This window comes from Notolepis coatsorum (genome assembly GCF_963971535.1).
Source record: "Notolepis coatsorum genome assembly, chromosome: 13".
In the NCBI taxonomy this organism is placed as follows: domain Eukaryota; kingdom Metazoa; phylum Chordata; class Actinopteri; order Aulopiformes; family Paralepididae; genus Notolepis; species Notolepis coatsorum.
In genome coordinates this window covers 56,170,615-56,194,617 of record NC_140177.1, presented here as the reverse complement: position 1 = coordinate 56,194,617, position 24,003 = coordinate 56,170,615, and the positions used below count along the sequence as shown (strand labels likewise).

At 44.1% G+C, this 24,003-nt stretch overlaps 1 protein-coding gene across 1 annotated transcript in view; it reads left to right on the top strand.

Moving 5' to 3' along the window:
• The first annotated feature begins 1,014 nt into the window (after window positions 1-1,014).
• tns3 (tensin 3) overlaps window positions 1,015-24,003 on the top strand; it is a 60,918-nt gene continuing 37,929 nt past the window's right edge. The window contains exons 1-9 of the mRNA XM_084327865.1: window positions 1,015-1,319; window positions 11,387-11,554; window positions 12,637-12,687; window positions 12,956-13,078; window positions 14,081-14,145; window positions 15,412-15,495; window positions 16,459-16,571; window positions 20,027-20,087; window positions 20,406-20,481. Of these exons, the coding sequence (XP_084183991.1) occupies window positions 11,405-11,554; window positions 12,637-12,687; window positions 12,956-13,078; window positions 14,081-14,145; window positions 15,412-15,495; window positions 16,459-16,571; window positions 20,027-20,087; window positions 20,406-20,481 (723 nt within the window). The 5' untranslated portion in view covers window positions 1,015-1,319; window positions 11,387-11,404. The remainder of the gene's footprint in view (window positions 1,320-11,386; window positions 11,555-12,636; window positions 12,688-12,955; window positions 13,079-14,080; window positions 14,146-15,411; window positions 15,496-16,458; window positions 16,572-20,026; window positions 20,088-20,405; window positions 20,482-24,003) is intronic.

Genomic DNA, 24,003 nt, shown 5'->3' with positions numbered 1-24,003 from the left:
GTGTCGTCTAGCAGTGGTGCTAACTCGCAGTATGCGTCTGCATTTTGCTTGGTGTCCAGGGCTTGCACGGCCGCCGTTACTTCTCCCGTGGGGCCGTCAAGATCGTTGTCTTCAGTCCACACCGTGCATGCAACACACATTCGCTCTTCCCAGAGCTCATAGTCCTCTGCTCTTCCGTTGAACGAGGGCCATTTGCTCCTTCCTTTGGTCGCCATCCTCTTTTGATGGTAGGCGTAGCTTTAGCTCCCGTTAGCCTAGCCTTAGCCACGCGGTGCTCCCGGTGCGAAACTGGCCTATACTTCAGCTAAACTTGCTACCCTTATTATTTCGCCCCTGTGTGATCTGGGCCCATAACCTTTGACAGAGTCAGCTATGGAGCGACAATAATATGTTCATGACGACAAGGTTTCTCTCTTTAGCCTTTGGCGTGGTTATTTCACATTGCACCCAACAGTACACATGAGACCTTCTCTTGTGAGAGCGACGGAGGAAGAGAAAGAGGGGGGAGGTAACATCTCCTTTTATACCTCTTACCTGGCGTCAGCTTCAATAACTACGCCTATAGCGCCCTCTTGTGGAAACAGGTTAGACAGTTACATGCAATCATACATAACATCTAACTTCAACAGTGTTCTTCTCTTCTCGTAGACAGGCTTTTCGAAACAATACCTATTTCTCACTGTGCATGGGTGCGCGAATCGCACGTGTGTTTGGGGGCACATGGGGGGAAACATGGTCTGCGTGCGTGGAGAGAGAGAGAGAGAGAGAGAGAGAGAGAGAGAGAGAGAGAGAGAGAGAGAGAGAGAGAGAGAGAGAGAGAGAGAGAGAGAGAGAGAGAGAGAGAGAGAGACGGGAGTTGGAGGAGGAGGAGAGGGGAGGGAGGGACTGAGGGAGGCAGCCCCGGCGGCAGAGTGGGAGGACTGTCCCATGCCAGGACTTGTGGCTGCAGCGGCTGCCTCTCTGGGCTGGAGGAAGTGTTCTGTCGGGGGGTGGGGGGCAGTGGTTTGAGCAGCAGCGGCAGCAGCAGTTCATCAGGAACAGAGCAGCGCTTCCATTTTAGCGCAGCCTACAGCCTGGGAGAGCAGTGGGGGGGCAGCGGGGACAAAGTGAGCTCACAGAAGTGCTTCTCTCTGATCAGCCTGCAAGCACATTCCAACATTGGAAAATGAGCCTCTCAGCCTCGCAAAGGCCGAGTGCTGCTGGTTTGACTCACGGGACTTTACTACCTCCTGATCTTTCTCTCAGCAACTGGCTTGACAAAGGGAATCGGTGGAAAGGACGAATAAAGAAAAGTCCTTGCATGCTCTCGGTTTGAAAAGGTAAGTCGTGATGTTCGAATTTATTTACGGTCGGTCATTCATTCCCATGGAGGGTTTTTCAGAGTTCGGGTTTATTTGTAACTTCAAAGGAGGAGGATTAGGGTTTCATGCAGTCTGGAGAAGTTTTCAGTGAAGAAACGTCTCTTCCCCCCCCCCACTCTTGAGCCTTTCGCTCAGCCACATTTAATTCAGTTCAATAATTGATTCAGACTGAAAAATGGGGCCATCGCTGCTCGTTATTTACCTTGGCTCAGAGTCCCAAAAAAACCCGCAAGCTCCTCTGGGTGTGTGTCAGATTTCTTGTGTGTGTTTTGTGGGGGGGGGGGGGGGGGGGGGGGTCCAGGGTTCTGAAGAAAAGGGGGCCATGCAAACTGAAACAAGTTACAACCTTTTATTAGAACATAATAATAATAATAATGTATAGAGGATATCATTTTTCTTTGAATGTAGCTAGATTGAGACAGATTGTTGATCATCATGACAACCAGTATCCCCCCCTTTAAACTGTGGCCTCAGCTTTTCAATGAGGGTGAATGCTAATAATGTAAATGTCATCTTGAATTGTCTTTCGCTGATATGTGGTATATTCCTTGCTGTTTCAGGCTTTATAGTACCCTATACCCATATATAATGTGAAACATATGGGGTCCGTTTTCATGGAGGCCTACCACTCCATAGAGGAAGTTTCACTCTGCAAAGAACGAGAAGCTTCTTTAAATGACCTTCGTTGGCCGTTTTGGTCCTATGGGGACCAAACTGCACAAGAGGAAAGGATGGAGACACACAGAATGACTGTCTTTATACAGTTACAGCTGCTGTGTGGTGTTTCTGGCCCTGGGGCTATGCTTGAGAGGCAGCCATTGTTGATGACATAGAAGTATTTACTTCACAGCAGCTACAACCTTCCAGAGTCTCTCGGTTTCTCCCTTGTCTGTGCTTCAGGTGTGGAGTCACACACACACACACACACACCTGTGTTTACCCTCCTCCCCTGTACGTCTCTCCGTCACGCAACATCAACCAATGTGGGTTGTTGTTACAAACGTTTCGCGCGATAAACATTATTTGAAGATTTAGGTCAAACCTATCGAGATGGATGTGATTTGGAGCTGCCGATTATAGCCTTGTTTGGCTCTACTTTGAGGTCAGAGTTGGTCTTGTGTGTGTTTGTGGGAACAATAGCTGCCCTTCAAGGATTAACAGAAATGTGTGTTTTTACGGTTGCTGAGCAAAGTCAAGACAACCAAGGTGGTGTCTTGTTTTCTGTTTCCTTTTTCTTCCACAACCTCTATCACTTCTTCCCTCATGGAAGGCGGCAGATAACAAAATACGCAACTGAATGGCAGATGAATAGAGGGGGGGGGGGGGGGGGGGGGCTGGTAGTGTGGTTTGGACAGGTGGGGTTGGCAGGGAGGGCTGTACTGTAAGGACATATCTAACCCAGAGAGGAGCTGCATGGGACCGGAGCATTTTCACATTGTCACAGCAATCCCGCTGCTACTCCGCCAACATGTGTAAGCCATTAAACAAGAGTATAGAGGCTGGGAGAGAGGGAGGGTGAATGAAAGAAAGAAAGAGGGCAAGAGAGGCAGGAGAGAAAGAAAGAGGGGAGAGGAGAAAAAAAATTAAAAGGAGTGAGAGTGGGAGTGTAATCCATTTTGGAACGCATTCCTCTATGACCTTGGGATAGAAAGTGGTAATTAGGGAGCACTTTAGGAGTCTGGTGGGTGCACAGATTCCCTCTGAGCCAGGGCTCCATTTTATTCCATTTAAAATATCTTGTGAAAACGAGGGACAAATATATGTTAGCGTTCCAGGATCACTAAATAAACTGACATACCCCCCCGCCTCCCGTGGCTTTTTCAACGGATTCCATGGTTTTGTTTATTTCGCTTCTTCGTCGTTGAATGGGGCGTCAAAGCCACAGCACAAACGTATAGAGCCCCTGACAGGAAACATGCAGAACAAACTCTGGCCGCATCTCTCTGCAGGGCCCTTCAACCGGCCTGGTTATGTCACTGTGTGGAGATGCTATCCCACCGTATATACGAGCCAGACACACACACACCGCTTTAGATTCATTGCCAAGTACGAGTGCAAGGCGGTTTGAAATGGTGGGCTTGATGGAATCAGGGGGGGTTATTACTTATTAGACGGTCGACCACTAGATCTGAACGCAGAATACCTAGAGGAGCCCTGCAGCCTCTGTTAGCCACAAAGAGTTACACATTACAACCAGGAGAGCATAATAAGAGTTACACATTACAACCAGGCGAGCGTAATAGGAGGAGATTCACACGAAAGACGGGGACATAATATGTCAGCCTCTTCATCTGATATCGCTACATACTTTTGGTGGTTAGAAGGGATTTGAGGGGAAGACCGAATGGATGGACAAACCTTCGACTGGATAGATTAATCTTATGTTTGATTTTATCACTTTTTTGTGTGACGCTGGACTTAGAACTAAAGCCGAAAGTAAATAGTGGAAATGTACAGGGTCTCTTCAAAAAACATTCCACTTTACCAACCCCCCCCCCCTTTGGCAGCCAGACTTCCTGAAGCGTTTATGGCACTTTAGGTGTTACTCAAGGTTGAAGACAAACAGCTTAGAAGATCATTAATCTTTCCCTGTAGCTGGACAGAGCACAGAGACTCCCATTGAGACAGTGGGCTACATATGGCTGCTTTTTTACACGGGACCAGAGCAGAGCCAAGTATCCCACGCTAGGCTGGACGAGTTATATCCATATCACCCCCCCATAGAACTAGCATGATATTTCTAGCCCTAGCAGAGAGGCCCAATTTTCCCTTTTTTTGCCATTAAACTGGAGACCAAATCAAGTCTATTGAGTTGTAACAAGGGGGTTGGCACCATTTGAAAAGAGGGGTGTCCCAAGTGTGTGGTCACGTTGATGTATTTCTACACCCTCCCCCTTTTTTCCCACCACAAGCACATACTTTCAGGTCAGTGAAACCATCAAAATATTCAATTAGCCCCTGAAAAGGACACTGCTGCCACAAACTGTCCATCATAAAGTGGGGTGAGCCGGTCGGAGCAAGTCGGGAGTCAGCGGGGGAAGGGTGGTTGATTGCTTTCATATGTTTGCCAATATAACTTTCGTAGGAAAAATATGGTAAACTTACTCTCATTTACTTTGGCAAACTTGGCACCTATTTACTCATTTGCTGCTGTACTTTGAGAAAAAGAGGAACTGTAATAATAACAAGACACAATGTGCTGACCGTAACTAAACACATGCGGGTGTGTTGAAAAAAGGTACACATAATAAAATTACAGTTTTTAACCCAGGTCGTGTCGGTGTGTTTAGTCAGAGACAACATATCCTGTGTTACTCCCAACACCTTGTTTTTCAGTGTACAGTAGTCGCATCTGCATTGATCTTTGAGTCATGCACTTTGTTCAGTACACACACACACATATACAGACACACACACACCCACACCCATTACTGCAACTTATTTAGCCCTTTAGAGTTATGTCTCTTTTATGCCAGTTATGGTATTTATTGGCTGAGAATCCTAGGGAATTACTGGCTAATGGTATTTATCTGTCCAGGATATCATTTGTTCAGGTTATACAAATATTAACAAGTAAAAATTCATTATTAAACTTTAAAGATGGCTACACACAAGCAGCGAGCACTCGCCTCACTGGGGCAGATAGGAGATTCTATCCCCACCTCGTGGTTTCAGACACTGTCTTTAAAAGATTAAGTGCTTCCCTCACCTTGAGCTTTTTCATGTGCGTTTTCTTTTTTCTTTCTCGTCCATCGCATGACTAAGGCCCTCTCCCTTTCCCCTATGCCACATGTTGTCCCATGTTGTCCCATGTACTTTCCCCAATGCCACATGTTGTCCCATGTACTTTTCCCATATTCTACATGTTGTCCCATGTACTTTCCCCATATTCCACATGTTGTCCCATGTACTTTTCCCTATGCCACATGTTGTCCCATGTACTTTTCCCTATGCCACATGTTGTTCCATGTACTTTTCCCTATGCCACATGTTGTTCCATGTAGTTTTCCCTATGCCACATGTTGTCCCATGTACTTTTCCCTATGCCACATGTTGTCCCATGTACTTTTCCCTATGCCACATGTTGTCCCATGTACTTTTCCCTATGCCACATGTTGTCCCATGTAGTCCCATGTACCTTTCCTCTGAACAGACACCTCTCCTACACACATACACAGTCTGCCTGATGATAACCACGTTGTACCATCGTATGGAACGTAACCTAGGGAACCCTTCAGACATGTAGCAACCAGTCTTAATAACATACAAACAAACAAACCTTTTCTTTTGCGTAAATGTAGTCGGCCCGAGGTTCCGATGAGTTTTATTGTTAGTGACAGGCGAGTATGCAGGTTTTTTTGGCAACTGTTGTTGCCACAATATGCCAAGAAAATGTTTTAAACAACAATGAGGTCATCATTCACATGATTAGACCATGTTCCGGGTCCGGAGCAACTACAGCTAACAGTAGGCCTGCGATACGATATCACATTACAGGGGTTGAATATATAGCAATATTGAACACTGCAATGTATTGCAATTTTGTATAAAGGTCACTTTAAAGGAAAAAAACTAAAAACATAACTGGATGTTTTTGTGTAGTATAGTTAGGAGGATAGCATAGTCAAGTCAAGAGTTTTATTTGTCACGGCATACAAGTATACAATGAAATGCGGGGGGTCTTAGTAGGTAGGATAGCATAATGACATAGAGTATAACTGTATATTGTATAGTAGTGTACATAGGACTCATTACCTTTTTTTATTTTATCTTAGTACTTTTATCATGTCTATTTTATTTCTATTCTATTTTATTCTATTACTATTTGTATTTTTTGCACAATCGAAGCGGGCATGGCCACCTTCATTTCACTATATGTCTCTTGTGTATGTATGTGATGAATAAACCTCTTGAATACATTTATAATGTCTGTGAGGAGTCTGGAACACCCACACACTGTCATCACTTGCTCAATAGAGTTTATTCATTTAGTTTGGGTCTGACTCTGGGACCATATGCCTGAAGAAGGTCCCAGACCGAAACGTTGTGTTTAATAAAGTCTTATCGAACAACTGTGACGACAGTTTGCAGGTGTTCCAGACTCCTCATGGACTGTTGTACTGCTGTTGTTTATTCAGGTGTGCAAGAGACGTCCGATGATTTCATAATGTCAGAAGAAGTTGAAACGTCATGTGGTTGTGTATAGAAAACAAAACACAAAGTCGGAGTAAATAAAGTGGGCTTTCTTTCATCTCCGATCTCCGGGTGGAGAGATTAGAGTTTCTAGTCGTCGGCGGTAGGAAATGCAAAGTCTTGCATGATTCTTGATAGACAACTGTAGACAATAACGTAAACAAGACAGTAAATGTGTCTTCATCTGCTACCTGGTTTATATTGTACGCAGATATACATGGTCTTTCATCAAAGGCTTGGAAAAGGCACAGTGACAACCCTCATAATACACGGCATCACCTGTCTGTATAAGATTGTGCATGAAAGTACTGCAATACGTGATACACACCCGACCCAGGTAACAGCGATTCATGGATCGTAGAATCTTCATTCTCATAATTTTTTTATATTTCGCTGTACTTCTGCTGTTCATAACACCGACCTAAAAATAAAGGTTGGTAATGGAAGATCCCATGCCGCCTGAGCCACCCAGGTCAGGCACGTATGATCGCCTGGTCACACTGACGTGACGATTTCATCATCTTCATGTCAGCGGCGGAGCATGACACGATGCAAAATGTATTTCACTTCGTTTGTCAGGGTCAAAGTTCACATCTGCTCAACTTTGACCCCGCAAATTCGCACACTCAACCCACGGAGGGGGGGGAGGGAGCAACTAAGAGGATTTCGGCTGCATGTGATCGAGTGAACGGAGCATCGTATCCTGTACGACCCATTTGCTGCCCCAGTGTGAACAGACTGAAACTTGGCTCGGTCTGTGTGACCTACCCAGTGAGACTATACCTGCCCCCGGGGGCTGAGCTGGGGGGGGGGGGAGCCAGCCAGTCAGACAGTCAGACACACCCTAATCCCCCAGCATCCTGACCCTAGAAACCTGTTGCAGCTTGTTCCCGCTGGATCTGGCAACCCATTTTCTGGAGTCTCTCCCTGCCTGTGCTCTCTCCTGCACCAGCCTCTCACAGTGCCATGGGTGGGCTTGGGCTTTGAGATGCTTGGCACGGCTTGTTGCTTCTGTCTTTGTGGACTAACGCCGTGCCTCTAACCAGGAACAAAAGCACTCAGTGCAAATTAAAGACCAATTATCTCTTTAGTGCGTGTCGGGGCAAGTTGTCGTTGTTTGCTTCAGTGACGAGAGGCGGAATGGAGAGGTCGTAGTGGGTATAGCGGTATAGCAGCCTCTATCTGAAAAGATTGTTGTGACCTTTTCTGCTGTTGAGCAAGGTTAATATTTTAGATTGGATGAAATTATTGTGTTTTTATTCTGTCTTTTTGGCTTTCATTCTGGGTGTCATATTGTTGTCGGCCCCTAAAATACTTTATTTTTTATATAATGTTTTGTTAATTTCATTCAAATACCTGCCACAGACATTTGACCTCACAGTTAGAATTTTGTAACAAAACAATTTAATTAACATTTCCCGTACACATCTGGGTCGTTCGGAGGTTAAGTGTTGGGGTTACACACACCCTATCTCTCTCTCTATCTGGCATAGTGCTTTTGACGCTTCCAAAGACATTACCCAGCCTCCTTGCCTCAATACCTCTGTCCCCGGGAAGACAGGCCTCAAGTGTTGGACCTTCTCATTAATTTCCCATTAGTCGACAGTTTTTCCTCAAAACTCTCAGGGGAAATAGACTAACCCTACCATTAGTTCCAACAGTCTCTCTAGTGACCCCCACCAACACACACACACACACACACACACACACACACACACCCAACTACCCCCAACCCTAACTCTTTGGTTTCCCCTGGTGCTGAGTGCTGACCTCCTCACACACATAGCCCCCTTTCATTCCGCTCCGAAGCCTGGTTTAAGCCCTGGGTGTGTGGCCCCTGGTTGTACGTCTCCCTCTCTGGAGCCCTTCAAAGTGTCCGGCTCTCTCTAGCCCGCAGCCTCTCCAGACTTCATTAACAGACACATTCTCCACTGTGGAGCGGCTTTTCTAACACTCAGATCAACAAATAATCCAGGTGACTTGAGGAGGATGATGTTGTTTCTTGGTGGAAAGCTGGAATGCGTGTGTGTGGTGTGTGTGTGTGTGTGTGTGTGTGTGTGGTGTGTGTGTGCAGTCAGTGCACCATGTGTGTGGAATATTCTGAAGGTGGAATAGAATGATCCATCGACCAAATATTTTCTGTAATTATCAGATTCCGCAAGCACTTCCCAAAAACCTAAAGCGACACAGTTCCGAGCAGGCCTTGAAATGTAGGCCACTCCTCCTGACTCGACACGAAGGACAGTGAAAAATAGCTTGTCATCATCCCCTAAATCACAAGGTCCGTGCATGAAATATGGTCCCTGCGGCGTTCCCAGTGATTGATACACCGCGGCGCGGGACATGAACAGCAGGCAGCGGCAGGTTGCAGGGGCTCTCCCCCTGTTCTCCAGCTGATGAAGCAAGACAGAGGCAGCAGCACCAGCGCAGGGAGGCCAGTTCAGAGATGGCTAGATAAGGGGCGAACAGGGGGAAGCCTCTCCCTAGCCCACCAACACCACCACCATCACAGGAAGTTCATGGCCATGAGGTCACAGGCACACGCCATCTCTCAGGGATTTACAACACACTGCAGACAACTGGTTTCAACCGGAATTCTTTGAAAGTTTCCCCCCACCTCCCTCTTTTCCATTGTCACTCTTGACAGTTTGACTTCGGTTACTTGACTGCTGATTTGCAGTGTTTTGATACTGCTGTTTCTCACTTTGCATGGGATGTATTCTTTTTTGTTTATCTATTTGTTCCTAATTCACAAAAGCAAAGGTATTTACATACTTTACGCATTCACTTTGCGTTGGAGAGAAATGTTGATCGATTCAAACAAATGAAAAGGTCCTTGAACGTTACATTTCGGTCACCCCTCCGTTGTACCGAATCGACTGTGTGTAAACAAGAAACTCTTTGTGTCGCACAATCTGGAATTGAGGTCACAACACTCAAAGATATTCCACACACTCAAAGATATTCCACACACTCTAAAGATATTCCACAGGGAGGTTCTACACAATGACTGTAGCCGAGGACTTTGCTCATCAAATATTGACATAAAGGAAGTCACAGGCATACTGGTGATGCTGGGAAATGGTGTGAGAAAAGTTTCTCCCACAATTGGAATCAGGTTTATTGTTCGCCGAGCAGAGTAAATGTACAGGAATTTGTCAAGGTGTAATTTGTGAAGAGACGCATCAACAAATTCTAGTGTTACATGGTACTTAACTGACATTCAAAAAGCACAAGAGTACAAGGACTAAAATAAAACCTCCCATATCATGGAAATAGGCGAGGCAAGACTTACAATTAGACAGTAGACTATACAAAACCGACCTGGGTCAGATACTGTAGTATTTTCCAATAATTCTTAGCAATTCTTTTTAGCCTGCTTAGCATGTCAGATGGGTGGGGCTTACCACAGCTCAACATTTCAGACAGTCACAGAAATGTTTACTATTGACTTTCAAATAGTCTAAACTTGCTAAATTGTCTCAACTCTTTCCAAACTCCACCCATGTGGTATACCCGGAAGGGTAAAACCAATGTTAAAAACACGTCTTCCGATACGCTACCATCTGACCCGGGGTCTATGAGGTTGTGACTTTTTGGCAGCAAAGGGTGTGGTTTCAGGTGTGACGATAGCGATGTGTAACAGACCAGGTGGTCTGGTTTAAGAGACCTCACTCCTGATCCAATTTTTTTTTGTGGATCACAGATTTTCAAAGAAATAATATTAGCGAATTTGTGAATTTGCGACATGACCTACAAGTGAGTGCAGTCTTAACACATTCGCGGCCACTGGGATCCGTCTAATCTCACTCTATACGGCCAGCTTATCATAACAAGGTTTCATTGTGCGTGAGGCTGTTTGTAGAGCTAAATCTATACTTTATATTATTGCTATCTGTCCATTGTCATTGTCAATTGACACGATAAACCGTCGCTTCAATATGCCTTAAATAAAATTTGTTTTCATCAATATGTTCCCATTTTATAGCGTTGTGAATATGAACGTTATAGCAGAATGTTCTGGGTTATTTCCTGGAAGGCGAGATATAGGGTGCTAAGCTAATAACGTTAAATCGAATGGTGTTTCGGCTATAGACAAGCTAGAGCTAAAAATCTAAATGCATTTTATCGGTATCATGGTCCACCATGAATGCATGAAAGGGGGGGCGGGGGACGTCGTTTCTGATTATTGATTACCAATAACGGCATTAGCCTCAGTAGCCTCATTCGCTGACCGGGTGGATGGCTATCAAAGCAAGGCCTGATCAGCATGAAATTGACGTCAAATAGCTCTTACCTGTGGCCAGTTGGACTGCAAAAAGGATTTCCCAGTTATCGATCGCCATCTGGTATATCCATATGTCCATTGGCTGATGCTATATTCCTTTACTGCATACTGAATTCAGCGTCCCAAAAACTATTCCAGGCGATCGGCTACACGCATAGCGTTAGGCAAAAAAAAATCAACCCATGATAAAAAAAAAAAAAACACCGGTCTGTAACAGGGAACACTGCATTATCGAGACAGCGCCCCTACGAGGATCTGGCCGCTAATGCACTTTTCCGAATTCCAAGAGTAGGGTAAATCTGCAGTGCCGCTCGGTGACATTGAGTAGGATATTACAATGGAATAAAAGCCAAAACAACCCTACCACGTATATATACGTGGTTGGCCCTCAAGTGTTGGATCCGAAACACGTATATATACGTGGTTGGCCACGAATGTGTTAATAGCTAAACATTCTACACATGCAGTATCATCCTCCCTCTAGTATCAGTGAGCAGAACTGGCTTACAGTATAATGGCAACACTTTTCTGTGTATTCCTACAGGAAGACTTGAGAGTCAGTATGGAGGAGGGATACGAACTTGACCTGACGTACATCACAGAGCGCATCATCGCCGTGTCCTTCCCCCGGGCATGCTCGGAGGAGATCTACTCGCACAACCTGAAGGATGTCACACGGATGCTCAAGTCCAAACATGCAGACAACTACCTGGTCAGTACTGGTGCACGTGTTGCACACAATCCCTACCCTTCAAACTGAGCTGGTTCTCAACCAGGGGTCCAGGGAGGGAGATCCAGGGGGTCCCCAGAAGAATAGGACCAATAGCCAATGAATAATAATTCATTACAATTATATAGAGCTTTTCTAGACACTCAAAGCGCTCCCCACAATGTAGGGTGGAAATTGCCTCCTTCACCACCACTGGTAGCACCCAACCTTGGGCTACGCAGGCTCAATGGCTGCCATACACTGGCACCAGGCACACGTCACCCTAAACAATGGCTGAACGGCTCAGGAGACAGGGATTGATATCAGCCAATTAAGGGGAAGGGATGATTAGGTGGCCTTGATGTCAGAGACCTGATTGAGAATTTGACCAGGAACGTCTACTCTTTCAGTAAGGACCTCGGATTACCGTCTCATCACAGGTTTCACTTTCTCCACTGTTACAGAATTCTGGAGTAAATCATATGAAAAAAAAGATGGGGCTCCCTCAGACAAAACCTTATCAAACGGAGGCCCAAAGCTTAACCCTTTCACTGCCACACGACAGAAGGTTAACCCTTTACTATCACTGCCTGCTGTTGTGTGGCAGTGAAAGGGTTAACCTTCTGTGTATTGTCGCAGTGAAAGGGTTAACCGTTTGGTAGTGCGGCAGTGAAAGGGTTAATTTGATCAATTCAGGGATTCTTGAGGACAGAAAAGGAGTTGAGAGCCACAGCTCTTGGAAAGCACTCTGTGGTGTTCATGGATCTGATTGGAATCTTACCAGATCCAATACCAGAGTGTAGTTGTGTGGGTTTACTTGATATTGTAGATTCCCCGTCGACCGATATCCCTGCCAAGGTAATGTCTATACTAGTTCATGGGTCAAAGTTCAAAGTGCATACGATATTGATGGGTCTTCCGAGTGGGATCCCCCTGTGTGGCTCACCCTTCACTCATGCTGGTTGAAGAATCAATGCCTATTTTGTCTTTGTGGTGCAGCTGATCGTGTGTTTCTAAAGTGAACAAGGAGTCATACAGGACATGTGACATTTGTTAACAAATTGCGTTGAACATTATCTGTCTAGATAATCAACCTGTCGGAGAGAAGACACGATCTCTCCAAAATGAACCCCAAGGTAAGTTCAAGTGAAGGGATTAGTCCGATGAGAATATCAATACGTGTCAGACGGGACAAGGCCTCAAATCAATACTTTTCTGTGACAAACATTGATTTCAGTGGTTCCTCTTTGATCAGTTGTTTTAGATTAAATCAATCGGAAGAAAAACACTGATATGATATCTTGAGATTGTGCGTGTTATGCAGGCGGGGACGGTGTGCGTGACAGACGGTGTGCGTCTGTTTCCAATATTGTCTTCAGTGTGCGTGTGTGTGTGTGTTTGCAGACTCTGGACACAGGCTGGCCTGATGTACACGCCCCTCCTCTGGATAAGATCTGTACCATCTGTAAGGCCATGGAGGGTTGGCTCCATGCTGACCCTCTGCACGTGGTGGTCATTCACTGTAGGGTGAGCGTCCGCAGTGCCATCGTGTTGCTCCATGCTTTTACGTTTTTTGCTCAATGACTCTGTAACAACCCATCATCTACACTCATTGCACACACATCCACATGCACACACTCACTTTTAAACAAACACTCACCTTAACACTCACTTTAGACACTTTAACACTACATTATATGTATCTATTATTAAAGAGATTTGCACTACATTCATTTGCACCTTACCTTAACGTTTTGTACCTCATTGTCTGCATTGTACCTCACTGTTTACTAATTTCTACTCACTGTACTTAGATTGTACCCAGGTTGTATTTTAGATTGTATATTGTATATTCCTCTTTTACTTACTTTTTTTTTACTGTATGAAGCACACTCTCAGGGGCTCATACAGAACCAAGCATTTCACCGTAAAGTATGTGTATTTTATTACTGACAATTAATAAACAAACTTGAAACTTGAAAGAAACCCACTCAGATTATGCATTCTAGCACACCTCTATACCCCTCTGTTTGCACACAAGTCAAGGACGTGCATTGCAAAAGACGTGCAAGAAGTCCAAGAGACTTGTTTAGATGCACAGCTGGGTTGCGAAATCTGACTGGGTTGTTTTATTTCACAGTTTCAGTGTCCGTAGGCCCGTCAGAGGCCCAAACGCGTGTGCACAAGCACTGAAGAAGTGAGTTTTTCACAATATGGAACCTTTAAACTGAACTGATAGTTACTCGCTCATTCACTGTGTAACTCTAGATATCTCTTGATTCCTGTAGATATGAAACTATGTAAATGGGATCCTTTGTTTAAACTGTGTCTCTTTTATTGTATTATTATATATAAAAATAAAATTTAAATGCATTGATTTTCTCCCATTCCCTTCCAGCCATTGTTGTGTAGTGACGGGTGTATTTGTGTAAAAAGCATGTAAAAGGCCAAACGCTATGTTAACTACGCATAGTGAAATAACACATCTCTCATATATATATATATATCTTTTGGTTTTCTTCCCCTCAGGGCGGCAAAGGTAGAATCGGCGTGGTCATCTCCTCCTTCATACATTTCACAGACATATCCGCCAGGTAACCGCTACCGTGCCATAGTGTCTTTGGTTGCAGAATGAGGGTTCATGATGAGTAATGTGACCGCTTTGAAACACTGGGAGCCGAGCTTATCAGCTACAGTCGCCACACCACGTTGTCTCCAAGAGGGGGGGGGGGGGGGGGTTGCACACAGTGAGTGAGAACGTGAGAAGTTATAGCATTGGATTTGAAAGGGAAACCATGTGATTCACGATATGACTCATCCCCCTTACAGAATGACATGAATCACCCTTAAAGCACATCAGTCAGAATAACAGCTTGTGACTGCAAGTGTCCCTTTCATTGGAACGGGTGAGAGAAATACGAGATTCCCTCGAACTGGATGAAGTTGTTTCCGAAGAAAGGGGGGGGAAAGAAAGATGAAAGGCCCTGGTGGTGTGCGGCCATCGTCCCTCAACCAGATTCCGAGCAGATGTGGATTTCCTAAATCCCTGAAGTCAAGGACAGTGTCAAACATTGAGAAGGAAACGTTGTTTGAAAGGTGATGGGGAAGTGCTGTGTGTGTGTTTCTTTTTTGGCCTGGTCTTAATGTGTCTATATAGATCCTTTCTACACACACACGCGCATGCACACGCACACACACACTCTCTCTCTCACAGAGAGAGAGAGAGTCACTGTGATGTATATCAGCACACATCATCAGCCAAGGCTGGCCTACTTGCCGCTTCCCTCTGCTGTGTGTGCCCCACCGAAAGAGACTCAACGTGGGGCGACGACGGGGTCAGGGGCAGGTAACAGGAGAGAGGGAAGGAGAGAGAGAAGAGAAAGAGGGAGGAGAAGAGATACACGAAGAAACAAAGCTGACAGGGAGAGAGAGAGAGAAACAGAGAGAGAGAGAGAGAGACCTCTTTAGTAAAGGCTTCTGTGCCTGTTGGTTTAGGAGCTGTCGGAACAGCAGTGCTGTGTACACACGTTGGCCTCCCTCTGTCCTCCGCTCCCCCCGGTCTGTTTACTTAAGGATGGCATTGTCTTCCTCTCTGCTGGAATCCCTTCTCTCTCTGCTCACTTTCCCCCTTCCCCTGTCAGCCGTGCGCGTGTTTACGTGTGTGCGTGTCTGTCAAGCCTGTCCGTCCGCCCATCTGTCTTTGGTCTGCCTGTCTGGTTATAATGCGTCTGTGTAGTCTTAATATGTGTTAGGGGTAACTCCATTCAATTATATAGGAGTATATGGTGCATCATAATCTCTCGACTGCGTCATAATTGCCGGGAGAGTGCTGCTTACTGGGCTTCTGTGTCTCCCTAAAGTGCTGACCAGGCGCTGGACCGCTTCGCCATGAGGAAGTACTATGACGACAAGGTCTCCGCTCTGATGACACCCTCTCAGAAACGGTAAGACCCCAAAATACAAACACGCCCTTCCACACGCTGTAGCAACACCAGAGAGTTACTACAGCATGGGGAGATTGACTCCTACACTGTTATTATCTATACTGTACATTGTTTGAGGAGTGCTTTGTTAACCGCACTCACCCAACACCCCCCTCCCCGGTACCCCCCACCCCGCCCACCCACGCTTCCATCCCAGAGCCACCTGAACCAATAGTACAGTCTTTTGCGTGTCTTGTAGTTGTTTGTCTATTTTCCATTGAAAAGGCCTCTGATAGACCAGCCATTGTTGGTCAGAGTACTGGGAAATTGGGAATGGGATCTGGAGGTGACCTGGTGTAATCTACCCCCCCCCCCCTCTCCTCACCGCATCACTCTGAATCACCATGACTCACACTGAGGGCTTTATGGAGAATGCCATGCCTCTCTCTCTAGTTATTGCCTCCCAAAAATATGGAAATCTTGGAACTACAGAGTAAATATCACTGCTGTCGCGTGGGAACCTAGTCTTTCATATTTATTTTGTGATTGTCATGTTATTATATAGGTTTGTTTGTTTCTTATTGGGTTGAGTCAGTTTTGTTCTTTGGGCCCATGAAACTTAAACGCTACCATTCTATGGCCATCATTGTGAAAATAAGTAGTGTTTTTTTCTTAGTTCCTGAGAAATGTGGCCTTTTGGAGATAGAAAATGTTCACGCAGTAGCAGTGACTTTAGGATTATATAAGTAATGGATAACCTGAGTGGCGGTTCAGGTTAGCCATGTGGTCTGGGGCTGTTGCCAGGTGGTGACAACAATGCGGACAGTAGTGGATAAAAATATAGAATAGAGCAGCTATTTTCAGAAGTACGGCCTATAGTGTCATGTTTTGTCCTGAAAATATATATAATAACTACTGTATATAAACCAGGAAGCCCTTCCAAGTGGCCATGCGTGTTGTTTATACTCTATTATTTCCCATCAGGTATGTTTGGATCCTCAACAGTCTCCTCAGTGGCTCCATGAAGATCAACGCCTCCCCCTTGTTTCTGCATTGCATCATTCTTCACGGGATACCAAACTTTGATGCCACTGGAGGTTAGAGTCATATTGTTTACATTTGTTATACAAGCCACGGTTGCACTCTGATCAAACATTCACCACGATGCCACAAAGAGTGTGTGGAAAATAAAGAGAAACCACAAGAAAGTAACAGCAATAAACCATATATTGGCTTAACTGTATTACGCTGTGGTAAAGTTTGCCATACATGTTTCTTCCTCTTCCTCTCACTCACTCACTCACTCACTCACTCACTCACTCACTCACTCACTCACTCACTCACTCACTCACTCACTCACTCACTCACTCACTCACTCACTCACTCACTCACTCACTCACTCACTCACTCTCACACACACACACACACACACACACACACACACACATTGGCGGCCGGCCATTTGGATGTGTCTAAAATCACTGTAGACGGCCAGCATATGTAAACAGACTTGCACAGTCCGTGGGGCTGTTTGTAGAGCTAAATATATACTTTATAGTATTGCTATCTGTCCATTCTCATTGTCAATTGAGTCCATAAACCGTCCCTTCAAAATGGCTTAAAGAAATAATTTTTTCATCAATATGTTCTCATTTTATAGTGTCTTGAATATAAGCGGTATACGGGATTTGGTCTAGTATATTTCCTGGAAGGCTGGATAAAGGGCTAATAGCTACTAACGTTATATCCAATGGCATTTCGGTTATACAGAAGCTACAGTTAAAACTCAAACTGCATATGATCGGTACGATCCTCAAGCATGAATGCATGAAAGGGGGGGGGGGCGGGGGACGTCGTTTCTGATTATTGATTACCAATAACCGTGTTCGTCTCAGTAGCCACATACGCTGATCGGCTGGTTGAGTATCCTCCCACACGTTACTCCTCGCCACTGAGAGATCGTGCTGTTCAGGTGAAAAGATGCGACGGCTGCCTCCTCGTGTACCGGAGGGGACACGTGATGCAAGGCTTGGTCCTCACTGCAGCCGACCAGTGGGAGGCATAGTCTAGCAACGTTCGAGACAGGGGAGGGGAGAATTGGCGAGGCGAAATTGGGATGGGAGAAAAATAGAAAATAAGGAGAAAAAGTGGATAAAAAAAAGAAATTGTGTGTAATGCTCCGACGAGGGACAGAGAGAGAGAGGAGAGATGCGTCCCCGACACACACGCAGTCAAGTTTGTGTGTGTGTCCCCGACGAGGGAGAGAGATGGCGCACACACATTTACACACACTTCTGCAGTCCCTCCCGCCGTCCCTCTCTCTCTCTATCTCTCTCTCCCTCCCTCTCCTCGCTCGTTCTCTGCCTGTCAAACCCTGTTTGAGGAAGTGTCGGGTTATACTATGCCTACGTCCCAGACACACATGCAGTCAAGTTTGTGTGTGTGTGTGTGTGTGTGTGTGTGTCCGACGAGGGAGAGAGATGGCGCACACACATTTACACACACTTCTGCAGTCCCTCCCGCCGTCCCTCTCTCTATCTCTCTCTCTCTCTCCCTCCCCCTCTCGCTCGTTCTCTGCCTGTCAAACCCTGTTTGAGGAAGTGTCAATGCAAATAAATGCTATATTAACGTCACGGAAACCGTCAAATCAGAACAGTTTAGTTGAGTGAGGGAAAATCTCGTGAACTTGAGAATAGACTGATGAGTCAATATGGTAATTAGAGACACAGACCCATTGATACTAACTAGGGATGCACGATAATTATCGGGTCGATAATTATCGGGCCAATATCAGCAATTATGACGTCATCCCTATAAACCCGATAACATTATTGATAGCTCCGATAATATCTAATAAATGTTTTGGTTAAAAGAAATCCGGTGTGGGTGGATTGGGATGAAGGGCGTTTGTTTTTACTGTAGGCTCCTCCCGTTTTGCCAGTACTGTGGTACGACTGTGGTTTAGGAAGAGGGAGTTTTTCACAAATCCAGCGCTCCCTTTCTCATGCCTGGCTGTGATGTAGCCACGTAAGTTTCAGAAGCAGCACAGATGGTAAACAAACATGGCGGCGTCGGTAGTGTGGGACTTTTTCAAAGTTTCAGAGGAAAACAGTTTGCTTGCTATTTGTAACAAATGCAGAAGTTCCACGAGGAGGGAAAGGGTTAACAAGCTATAACACATCCAACCTAATAAGTCACCTGCAACATCACCACCACTACGATGGTGTATTAAAATCCGACGACGCGCGAGCAGCTAAAGGCTAAGCTGCTGCGAATCCAAAGCCAGCTGCAAAGGAACCGGCGCGGCTTGTACCTATTGACGAGGCGTTTTGCAAAATTAAAGACGTTTGGCAGAGATGATTTGTTTGGTTTATTTAATTCTTTTTGAGGCGTGCTGTCCTATATAAATGCCAAGTAATAGTTGTTTCATGGACCAAGACCACAACAGTCTCCTCTCCTATAGCGTCGAATGTTTTATCTGCTGACAAAGTTGGTTTTTAGTTCACTCATTGTTCAGGGAAACACATTGTTAATGACATTGACGGATTGTGAATTTTGTGATTGACTCAAATTATATTTATTTGGAAAAATAAATATAGTCACTTTATTTGAAGAGTCAAAACTGTTCTCTTGGCTTTGTTTTGTTCATAGTAGTAACGCTCATGTCATGATAAATCTGGTTAGGTCAAAACTACAGGAATATACATTAAAAAAAAATTATAATACAATAAATATATATATATATTATCGGTATCGACCTTGAGGAGCAGAAAGTTATCGGTATCGATATCGGGGTCAAAAAATCAATATCGTGGACCCCTAATACTAACCTGTATTCACTCACACACACACACACACACACACACACACACACACACACACACACACACACACACACACACACACACACACACACACACACACACACACACACACACACACACACACACAGACCTTTTACACAAAAATAACTGAAAGAGAAGAACTTTATTGTCTCCCAATAAAACCTGAAGCAAATCCACACCCGTGTTTCCACATAAAGTGGTGTTTTCACACATTGCACAGAGACAGAAAAGGGCTTCCTCTGATTGTGGAACTAAAATCCCTATATTTCTCGCAACGGAGGTTTTACACTCTGAGAAGATACAAACGAGATCTCCCTGGTGACATGTTGTTCGTGAGAGACTAACCAAGGCCATGACCTCCACACAGAGCACAGAGAAATCACGGACAAAGTGATAATATCGGGTTGCATTTCACAACATTCTCTACAACAACTGCCATTCCACTATTATTATTATTATTATTATTATTATTATTATTATTATTATTATTATTATTATTATTATTATTATTATTATTATTATTATTATTATTATTATTATTATTATTATTATTATTATGTTTTACTCTATTATTACTATTGCTATTGTTTTCTATTATCTTCTTTTTTTTGCCTGTACCTCCCTTCCCCCTCCCCTCCCCTGCTATGATACCTGAATTCATGTGAATAAATACATTTAAATAAATAAAAAGGTGATTTGTCTTTCAGTGTGTCGTCCCTACCTCAAGGTATATCAGGGAATGCAAGCAGTGTATTCCTCTGGAGTCTAGTAAGTTTTCTTTTGTATTGTCATTATTTTTATTGTTAAAATATAGAATGTGGTGCTGTCTTGGCAAGGTTATCCTTTTTTTTTTAATAAGTTCCCGATTTCAAGCACACTGACCTGAATAGATGAACGTTAAATTAAATGTTTTCTTAAAAAAAAGAAAAAGGTTTACAATATGTCAAAGTAGTTATTTGATTGTATCTCGATTTGGTTTTAATTACATACAGCACCTTTCTGAGTAATACCTGCCGTGTCTGTTTTTGGTTCTAGTCTCTCGCTTACTGTCAACAAAAACGGTCTTGTTTTGTCTCTTCTGAAAAGTCACATTGGTCCTGGCCACAGAGACAGGATCTGCATCACCCTGGAACCTGCCCAGCTGCTCAAAGGAGACATCATGGTAGGAACATGGCTAGTTTTTACCTTCACCTACCTTCATCAGCGACAGTGGCTTGGAGGTAGAGCGGTCTTCTGGTGATTGTAAGGCTCCCGGTTCGATTCCCGGGCAGCGTGTTGAAGTGTCCTTGAGCAAGACACTTAACCCCTAACTGCTCCCGATGAGCAGGTTGGCACCTTGCATGGTTGCCTCCGCCGTCGGTGTGTGAGTGAATGGGTGAATGTGAGGAACAAAATTGTAAAGCACTTTGATAAAAGCGCTATGCACCATTTGTCAGTCTGTCCTGTATCCTGTGTAAACAGGATATCTGGAAAGGTAATGTCCGAATTACCATTAATATTTGAGGTGCACATTCATGACATGACATGAAGATATTGATGATCCTGATGACTCCTGAGTTTTCCTCTAGTGGCAGCAGAACAAATGACGGCCTCATTCCACTGCTATAGCCTCAAATGGTCTGGTGCCACCAGCTTGGTCAGCCTGCTATGAGGCATGATTTTAAACAAACACAGGGAACCTTTCTGCAACAATGAAAAACGAATTTACCTCGACCACCAATAATTAGCTCTGCAGAAAATCTGCAAGCAAGAAGAGAAGGCACACAGATGCGACTGAGTCATGCTCATGGGAAATGTATTATAAGCACCAGGGCAGTAATCCACCCAGTCACATGTTGAGTGTGAAGGGGAAAGCAAATTGGGGAGATTGTTTGGCCTCTGTGAAGGTCTGCACTATACAGAGTACATTCTTCTTCGTCTGTTCCGACTTTAAGACCTGGGTCAAATAGGCTAGTATTTTCAAATAAATCTCAGGGTTTGTTTTAACTTCCTTGGAGGAACCAGATGGGTGGGATGGGCCACACAGAATAAAACAGAACAATAAAAACACAGAAAAAGTTACCAAGTGTATATATTATCCTTAAAGGGGAACTATCTTACTATTTCTTTCACTATTTGGGCAATTTTACACAATTCCTGTGAGTCTATGGAACACATCTGTATGTTTTTTTTCCAAAAAATGCATTGTTTTGTATTTCTCAAGTACTCTAGAGCAGCATTTTCTGCACTTCCAGATTCCAAGCTGTTTTTGGCTGGGCTCCGCCCATACTCGCAATGCGCTTTGAGTGACAGTCACCCACAGTCTGCACTGGCAGATAACTTTGGGGAGAAATAGAGAGATAGAGGGACTAATTAATTTCGCCGCGGGGGGGCATAATCCCACAGGACAATGCATTGGTAACTTGTTTCAAATGACAATATATAACCCGTGAATATTATTGCACGGATCGGAATACGCGTGGGAGCGTGCGCTAAAAAAAATTAGAGCGAGAGAAAGAGGGAGAGAGAGAGAGAGAGGAGAGATGCTCCGAGAGTGCGCATGTGTTTCCCCCCACACACACGCAGTCGGGAGTGTGTAAATGCTCCGAGACATGTTGCATCGTATTTGAGAGCCTCTCTCTCTCCCTCTCTCTATCTGTCTGTCTCTCCCTCTCTCTCGCTCGCTTGTTCTCTCTCTTGCTCTCTCTCTATCAGCACTCACGTCACGTCAACCTGTTTGAGGAAGTGTCAGTGACAGGGAAACCGCTTTTGCATTATTTCCACTCGCTCCATTGTTGAGTGTGTGCGGTGGCTACAACCACAGAGGGGGCTGAGATATGCTACGTAGCAGGGTTCGAAATTAACGGGGGCTTGGGGCAAAATGCCCTCGAAAATCAGTTAAGGGGGGCAAGAAAAGCCCCAGACAGTTTACTAATTATATATATAATTATATATATGCTCTACAGTGCGAGCATTTCCCTCGTATTTGCCCCTAATAATATAGAACGTTTTTATACGGAATCGCGGACGGAATCACGGAATTTACCAATAAAAATGGAATCAGCTGTAAAACGTGGAATATTGCAGAATTTGCCCTAATCTGGACTGAAATTACATTTTTGGGTGGAACGTTTGTTGCAAGGAGGGATTGAGGCGGGGACCGCTCCGTGTTACACACAACACAGAGAAATATCCAAGCGTCTGGCTGCTTCGGTGCGTCGTTAACGTTAACGTCGGAAGAAATTCCGCACTAAGCCCTAAATTCAGAGCAGAGCAGTATCCTAATGACTTCAGTTGATACAGTGTTTTGCAAATTCTGTCAACATACCCCGTGGACTGGACCTGCAAAAACACGTGCGAATATCACTTCAAAAGCCATGTCAGGAACAAGGACTGTGCTTCCCAAAACACACCAACTCTCTAACGATGATCTCTGGTGATCACAATAGATGCAGCTAGAGGGCGAGGCTAATCACTGACACTATTGTGATTTAAATAGCTATGTAACATTACAGTACATAGGACTATAGATGGAAATGATAGCTTCTTGCTAAATCTGGTGCACCCATCTACAGTATTTGCAAATTATTGTCAGTAGGCCTACACTGTCCTTTATAAATGAAATAAACTAAAGGTGCATAAATTATGCATTACTATATTCCATCACAATAGAATATATATATATAGCTAGGCTACTGACATTGTGATCATTTGAAATGTGTATTTTTATTTTGTCACAATATTATTTGAAAGATATTGTGTAAAATGTAACTGTATTTCTGAGTTGCAGCACTTAAAACATTAAATGGACTGTTATATCTTATTACACTGTGGACATTTATTCATTCCCACTTATTGGACACTATTTCTGATGGTAAAATGGGCGTAAAAGGCAAAATACAGAATTCTGAAATATTCAAATGGAAAAAACAGAATTTTGGAAAAAATCAAATGGAATTTGGAAAATAATAAAAATTGATTTCATATATGGCTCTACTATCTGTGTGTGTGTCTCGCTCTCTCTCCCTCTCCCTATCTCTCCTGAACCTATTTCATTCAAAAGGAAGACATTGATGGACAGTAGCTAATGCTATAGTATACATTATATCTCAGTTGTAGCTGTAACCGAATAATTGTATTAACTATTAATGAAGTATTATTCAATAGCGTTTCGATTATAATGAATTAAATAATTGTATAAAGAATTTTCAATGTTCTATCATCTAATAATATATTCCATTGCCTTTCCTATCTGTATCAAAGTCAAAATGTTGGTATCATAACAACACTACAACATACAAAAGCAGCTTGACAACCGATATCCTTTGCGTCTAGTAGGCATGGGCCAAAAAAAGCCAGGGATTTTTTTTTTTATTTCTAACCCTGCTACGTAGGATAGCGAGTCAATTCTGAATGGCTTGGTTCAGTGAGGGAGGTTCTTGTCTGAGCTGAACTGAAGAAACGGGAGTAGCTAGAGATTTCACATCTAGTCAGTGTTGGTACAACCCCACATTGCTAGAAAACAATTCAAACCACAGGAAAAGGCCATTTATAAGATAGTTCCCTTTTAAGTAAATCGAGTACAATTTTATGGGGATTTGACAACTTTACCTGACACAATTTTTTTTTATTGACCTATCTCAAACCCCACCCTCTTTTTTTGCTCCTCCAATCACAACTGTTGCTTCCCTCCGGGATGTCCTGG